The sequence below is a fragment of the Lepisosteus oculatus genome, chromosome 13, assembly GCF_040954835.1.
Source record: "Lepisosteus oculatus isolate fLepOcu1 chromosome 13, fLepOcu1.hap2, whole genome shotgun sequence".
Classification (NCBI taxonomy): domain Eukaryota; kingdom Metazoa; phylum Chordata; class Actinopteri; order Semionotiformes; family Lepisosteidae; genus Lepisosteus; species Lepisosteus oculatus.
Window position 1 is genome coordinate 8220266 of NC_090708.1, and position 7723 is coordinate 8227988.

The 7723-nt window shown below is 41.3% G+C and overlaps 1 protein-coding gene across 1 annotated transcript; it reads right to left on the reverse strand.

The window, feature by feature from the left end:
- Positions 1-3496: 3496 nt before the first annotated feature.
- lpar5a (lysophosphatidic acid receptor 5a) lies at positions 3497-6556 on the reverse strand. The gene has a single exon (XM_006637628.3). The coding sequence runs from the start codon at positions 6452-6454 to the stop codon at positions 5507-5509; it is 948 nt and encodes a 315-aa protein (XP_006637691.1). The 5' UTR covers positions 6455-6556; the 3' UTR covers positions 3497-5506.
- Between the last annotated feature and the right edge of the window lie 1167 nt (positions 6557-7723).

Consider the following 7723-nt stretch of genomic DNA (forward strand, 5'->3'; position numbering starts at 1 on the left):
AGGTTATGTTCAATGAAGGTTCTGGTTTTAGTCAAGACCTTTTTTGACCTGATTTGCCACACAGTCTTGATTCCTTTCTCTTTTATTACCTGGATTTCCTTTGAGATGAGTGCTCATCGACGATAGACTGGAATGGCTTAAGAACACAGGGGCCATCTACAAGAAGAGTCAGAGCCGACTTTACTTCTGGAGGAGGCTCAGGTCCTTCAATGTGTGTAGTAAGATGCTACATATGTTTTATCAGTCGGTGGTGGCGAGCGCCATTTTCTATGCGGTGGTATGCTGGGGCTCTGGGATTAGAGCAGGGGATGCTAACAGGCTGAATAAACTCATCAGAAGAGCAAGCTGTCATTGGGTCTGACCTGGACCTCCTGGAGGTAGTGGCTGAGAGGAGAATGTTGTCCAAACTAGAGGCCATCATGGACAATGTCTCCCATCCCCTCTATGACGTGCTTGCGGAAATGAAGAGCATGTTCAGCAATAGACTGATCCATCCGCGGTGCGACAGGGAGCCCTACAGGAGGTTATTCTTGCCTTCTGCCATAAGGCATTTCACTGGAATGATCTGAATGAAGCATACAGTATTATTATGGGTGCAACCACATTGTCCCCACCTGGTATTTGGACCCTCAGTCTACCCATTACAAGATTTGTGGGGAAATTTCTGAAGATAATGGAAATTGGTCAAGCATGTGTACTCAGTGTTACTATGATCCTGGTTTCTGAATCTTAGATTCCATGTGTCATCCTAGATTATCCTAAAAATGTTCACTGGAGTTCCAGTCTGGCTGTCAGGGCATCTACAGCATAAGCCTCAAATACTTCTCCTACAGATAAGATCACTTTATTGGCCACATACAATTTCTTGCATTAAGAATACATCTTTTCGCATATCATGGCTAGCTCTCCATGAGACTCCCAGACAGGGGGAAAGCTTGGGGTCAGAGCACAGGGTCAGCCATTGTACAGCGTCCCTGGAGCAGCTGGGGTTAAGAGCCTTGCTCAGGGGCCCAACGGAGTAGGATTGCGCCACAGGCGCAGATCCTTAGCCACAGAGCCACCGCCAACCGTTACACTTGCAACATGATGTATATTGTCCTGCTAGCATGTATTCACATCAGAATGAGCCTGCAGGAAGGGTAGAAATCAGATTGCAGTCTGCAAGCTGGTGGGACTTGTGATTTTTCAGATCATGGGCTATCTTTAACAGGTTGTTTTTAGGCAGTTACAAATTGATAGCTGTGAAAACCCCAGATGGGAAGTGACAGTCCTTAGACGAGGCCTCCAACATACAATTAGCATGAAGGTATTAATAAACAGGGAATACTGGTTCCTTGCTGCGTTTTGCTTTCTTTTCACCTTCTATGACATACGGTAGGTTAGTAGATTTCATCTGTACCCATGCAACTCTCACCAGTGAGGTGATTTAGTGCTTATGCAACAAAATCACTTGAGTATTTTTGGGGTCCATTATGAATAATTAAAATGACACCAAAAGCATTGAATCAATATCCAAAATTTTTATACGTAATCAAAAACATATGTACTGTATACACAGCATTTCTTTATGCTTTTACTCAGTTAGAAATCAACAGCCGGTTCTCAGTTTGAGTGATTCCACTACTTGGACTGAACTGCATGCTAGCAGGTCCCCACGAGGTCCCCATGTGTCACCATGAGCCAAGGAGCCCTGGGCAACTTATTACAGTCTGACCCCCAGAGCTGCTTCCTGGGGATTGCTGATCACATGACCAAGGCACTAACATGCAAGGTCCGGTTTATAGTGCCCAGCCTGTACTCAGATTAAACACCTTTACCCAAGATCTCTTTGGTGTTTTATGTAACGCACGTCTTGGACATGCTATACAGGAGTGTCAGCTTTAATTGCAGACACTATGCGGCTCTCACTGACTGCACTGCGAGCTTGTAGGCATCTGGCTAGTTGTAGGCCACAGTGAGCTGAGGGTATGCTGGCTTTTTCAAGCCACCACACCTCACAGCACTCGAACAGTTGAACAGTGTCACAGCCAGCACTGAGAACAGGGATCTTATCTGGTTAGACCGCTTGGTTTAGCCCCTGAATCCTTTTCTTTTAAATGATGGACATCTCTTTGACATTGCCTGCTTCAGGCCAATTCTGCATTACTGCTCAGTGGATAGTCTATCTTACTCTGGTCTAACACACAAATGCTAAAGTACATTTCAAAGTCATAATATGAAACGATTGGGGTAGTGAGGTGTCTTTGTTTACAGTGAGATAACATTTCTCCTTGCCTATTCATTTATGTTCTAATTGTCTGCTTGCAGTATCAAACTGTTTTTTTTAAAGAACACTTTGCATAAAATATTGAACTGAGGAAAGCTTAACAATACAAAAAGTAAATGTTTAAGATTCAGGACATTAATTCTGTATTAATTTTTATTTCTTACATTTCTAAGCATTTTGAACTTACAGCCAGCAGCCATATTGTCCTGCTACTCACAAATGACAACCTACTGAAGCTCAGCAGGTGTGAGCCTGGTCAGTACCTGGATGGGAAACCTCCTGGGAAAAACCAAGGTTGCTGCTAAAGGAGGTGCTGAATTGGACCAGTAGGAGGTGCTCACCCTGTGGTCTGTGTGGGTCCTAATACCTCAGTATAGTGAGGGAGACACTATGCTTTAAAAAGGTGCCATCCTTTGGATGAGATATAAAACCAAGGTCCTGCCTCCCTGTGGTCACTTCTCAAAAAGAGTAGTGGTGTTGTTCTGGTGTCCTGGCCTTTACCAGTTATGGCCTCCTAATATTTTCCATCTATGAACTGGCTTCATCGCTAAGTTTTCCTCCCTGCTGGTAGCTGGTGTGTGGTGAGCATGCTGGAGCACTCTGGCTGCTGTCACATCCAGGTGTGGGGGCTGGAGGTTCAAGTTCGAGTTTATTGTCATTATACTCATATACAGGTATGTGGTATAACGAAATGCTATTTAGCTAGCTCTCAGACGATAAGTAGTACAAAAAAACCCAACAATACAATTGTATAATAAAAGAAAGACAGAGACAACAGGCAGTGTGCAAAACAACAAAAGGTAACAGGTAATGTGCAAAACAACATCAGATGTGCAAAAACATGCATCGACAGAATAAAATAAAGGATAGAGAAATTATGAGGAGTGAGCTTCTTGACATGTGAGGTAGAGGTAGATTTCAATGTGTGTTTGGGTTTTTGGTAAGAAAGAAGGCACTGTGAGGTTCAGATCATAGGTGAGAGAGGCTGGGAGTTTAATAGTTTAATAGTGTGGGGGTAAAAACTGTCTCTGAGTCTGGTAGTCCGGGCCCGAATGCTCTGGTACCGTTTTCCAGATGGTAGAGGGTCATACAGTCTGTAGCTGGGGTGTGTAGTTGGAGGTTGGAGGGTAGTCCCCATTACCTATAAAGCGAACTGAAGTTGTTATTATTATTATTTCATAGGTAATTGGTGCAAAACACCATACACATAGTTACAAAAAACACAGATGCTTTTTTTAGCTATTCTTGTTTTTTATTCCACAAACATGGCTGGAAATGTGAGATGACCAAAACAGAACATAAAAGGTAACATTTTCACCACCTCAACCTTTCCACCTCATATCTTCAAAATGCTGCGTTTGAATTCATGTGCCCCTTCTTACTGAAACAGGAGTTGATTGTCCAACCTTCTTCAGAACTTTAATATGCGAGGTGAAGAGCACAACATGTCTTAGATGTCAGCCATCTACACATTTAACCCGCATTGGAGTTCTAATAAAAGTGACAGAACACAATTCATGTGCCAGTAGAACAGTAAACAAAGATTTTTAAAGAAATTCAAAAGACTTTAAAATAAATGTTACATTATTTTACACTAATAGGCTGTGTACAAGCCTACAAGCCAGGTTTACTGTACAAGAGTAATGTCTCTGTAGTACGTGTGTGTGTATCTTGGTAAATGATACACTGTATTCTATGTAGTTCAAGTAAATAGCTGTGTCAGCATGCGTAGGCTGCAAAATAACAAGTAAAGGTTTATTCCATGCTGAAAAGAAAAGAAACACAATGTTTCGGCTGTGGACATCCGTAGAATGCTCCACAGCCGAAACATTGTGTTTCTTTTCAGCATGGAATTAACCTTTACTTGTTCCATTGTATTCTTATTTTTATTTCACTTTGCAATTTTACTAATTGGATTTCCACAGGTTTTTTTTTTAATGTAAATCATCTTCAGCAAAATAACACTGAAAGAAGACTTTAGACTCAGCATCATTTTGAAATAATGAAATCCCTTATAATGGTTAAAACAAACAGTTTTGCAAACAGTTTTGCATCACAGTTTGACAAACTGTGATGCAAAAAAACTTCAATACAATTTTTAAAACTTGTTACAGCTAAAAAACATTAATATGTTGGAATATAGTTATATACTGATTAATAATAATAATTAATAATTGCTTACACTTATATAGGGATTTTCTGGACACTCCACTCAAAGTGCTCTACAGGTAATGTGGACTCCCCTCCACCACCACCAATGTGCAGCCCCAGTGCGCCAGTACGCTCACCACACATCAGCTATCAGTGGGGAGAACAGAGTAATAAAGTAAATTCATAGATGGGGATGATTGGCAAGGACCAAGGGGAAATTTGGCCAGGACACCGGGGTTACACTCCTACTCTTTTCAAGAAACACCCTGGGATTTTTAATGACCACAGAGAGTCAGGACCTTGGTTTTACATCTCATCCAAAGGACGGCACCTGTTTACAGTATAGTGTCCCAGTCACTATACTGGGGCATTAGGACCCACACGGACCGCAGGGCGAGCGCCCCCTGCTGGCCCCACTAACACCTCTTCCAGCAGCAACCTTAGTTTTTCCCTGGAGGTCTCCCATCCAGGTACCAACCAGGCTCACACCTGTTGAGCTCCAGTGGGCTGACAGCTGTGAGTTGCAGGGTGATATGGCTGCTGGCTTACTGTTTTAAGTACTGTTTTGAATTGTTGTGAACTTCCAAGCTTCAATTATTTTTAAAATAACCAAAATTGTTTTAAACCTACACAGGATTTCTGTCTGGACTCTTGCATCATTGTTCATACATGAGATGACCTCTGAAATAATCTCAGAAATGCTTGGCTCTGTTTTCTTTCCACAGTGATAAAAAAGTTTTTAAAAAACATTATAATGATTGAGAGACATTCTGCATTTCTTACTAAGGTCAACCACAAAAAGGAAGTGTGAGTTATAAGAACAAGACCTAGTTTTGGGTGGTTACAGCTTCAGTTTCTGACACTTACTTTGCGCAGATCTCATGCAGATTTCTAATTTTTAAGACCCATTGAAACCAGAAGCTAAGGGCAGGTAGCTCCTCTTTTATGTTTCAGTGACACAGTATGAATAAAGTCTTTTTTGTTGTGTTACATCCAGTCTATGTTGTTTTTGAAGATGACGTCCTCTGTATTTTCTTCTTTTCCTCTTGATTGTGCCAATAGCTGCCTTGGATTTCAAGCAAACACATCTTACCTCTGTAACACAGAGGTTCGCAGTGTTCTCAGCTCCAAATTGTCATCCTTTCGTTTCTTAAAGGCTCTCAAAACAAAATAATAAATGATGGGGTCCAGACAGCTGTTTGCACTAGCAAAGCACATTGTAATTGTTTGGATGTCTAAAAAGTTATATGCAATGATGTCCAGTTTGTACAAACCATAAAGAATGAATGCAGCATGAAATGGGATGAAGCAAAAGGCATACATGAGCAGATTTGCTATAAACATCCTGGTGATCTTTTTTTTGTTGTCAGGCATTGAGCAGTGTGTTTCATTTCTGATTTTCCATATCACCACAAGTGTCGAGCTTGCGATGATAACGAACGGTATAAGAATCCCCACTCCTGTGATGAGACAGAGAATAATGAAACCAAAATACCAGCTGTTGGGAGAAAAGCTTTCAAAACAGCGGGTGATGTTGTGGCACGTGTCATAGCTCGTCGAGTGGTTCAGAGCAACGGGGATGCTGAGCCCCAAGATGAAAACCCAAACTGATCCACAAGCTATTGCTGCAAACTTGGTAGTGCGAATCGCCCGTGACCTGAGAGGGTAAACAACAGCCAAGAAGCGATCCACACTGATCAGAGTAATGAACAAAGAGCTGGAGTAAATGTTCACGGAGAACAGAGTACCTGGTACCATACAGAGGATTTGTCCAAAAGGCCAGGTCGCTGTGCTGAAGTAGTAAATCCTCAGAGGCAGAGAAAGGACAAAGAGCAGGTCCGAGATGGCCAGGTTGGTCATGTAAACGACTGGAACAGACTGAAGCTTCAATCTCCTGAAGAGGCACCACAAGGACACAGCATTCAACGGCAAGCCGAGGACCAGCACCACACTGTAAGTCACTGTAAATAGAGGGTATCGGAAATGTGAAGGATCTAAAACGCATGTTGCGTTCTCAAGTTGTCTTTTCGTAATCATGGTCAAAGCCTGTATAAAAATATTGCGAGCTGTGTTCCTCTTAAATAGAAAGAGGGGGGGTTTCCTCTCACGGTGTGTGAGTTTTCTCAGCGTATGCAGTTAGTAAACATCTCCAGCAATGAAAAAGTTGCATTACTATGTAACATGACCAAGGATGAGCATATGGGCTTAGCTGAAACCAAAACAGGACTGCATAAAAAGAGAATTTATAGCAAATGAATAGTAACAGTGCATTAAAATCTGCAGAAACATGTAAATGTTTAAGTTTGTTCACTGCAGAGGTTGTGTTAACTTCTTTTCACTTAGAAAATCAACAAAATGGAATTTGGCCAGGGGTGCCCAAACTTTTGCATAAAACTGTATATCTGAGGCATTATACCTTTTGGAATTTTGGATCATATCAAAAACTGATGCTGTAATTAAACGATTCAATAAAAGCTGGCATTTTCAGATGCCAGGTGACACTGACTTTTCAAGAGACGCGTTTTAAGGGTTGCATTTTAAGCTTCATGTAAGAAAGTGCTGCAGCCCAATTGTTTTTAAGAGGACAGATAACGGAAAAACTAGACATTAACCCCTTTTGTAATATGGCAACTACAGTGGCAGGAAGTGGAAAGTAATGTCTTACTCTGCGAATGTGGAGGAGTTACTAGTGGTTTTGAGACACTTTCATAAAAAGTACATTACTGTGCACCACCCTGCTGCCTTTCATTACTTGCAAGAGAAGGTGGGTGTGGGAGCTGCAACCAAGCAGAGATGATTTTTCTGACACCCTACATTTGGCCAGACTAAGAATGTATCAAACAGTCTTGGCATTATTTGACAACTAATTACTGTCCCTGTTGCTTTCTTATATGTTTTAGTCCACTGTGCCTGACAAATATACTATCGGTGATGTTACTGGATTTCTTTTTATAAGCTATTTATCTAACATTCTTTGTGGCATTTCCTTTAAACTGTCAAAATATTCTGTGTTCAGGGTAATTACTTCCCCAGGTTTCTTCCCTCATCTCACTTTTTCACCCATTTACTGAGCAGCTTAAATACCGTAAACGTGCAGTTTATGTTTGTATTTCATGTGTATGTGTTGTTTGATCATTTAAAAAGGGTTTGGTTGTAAAAAAAAAAGTTTTATGGAATAAATGAAAAGAGGGCTTCTTATCCAGTCCTCATATGAGAAAAACCCATGTAAATGGTCATCTGTACATGTACTTTACGATTAGACCCTGTAGAATCACTCCAGCTCTCGTTTCTCAGAACCCTGAAACA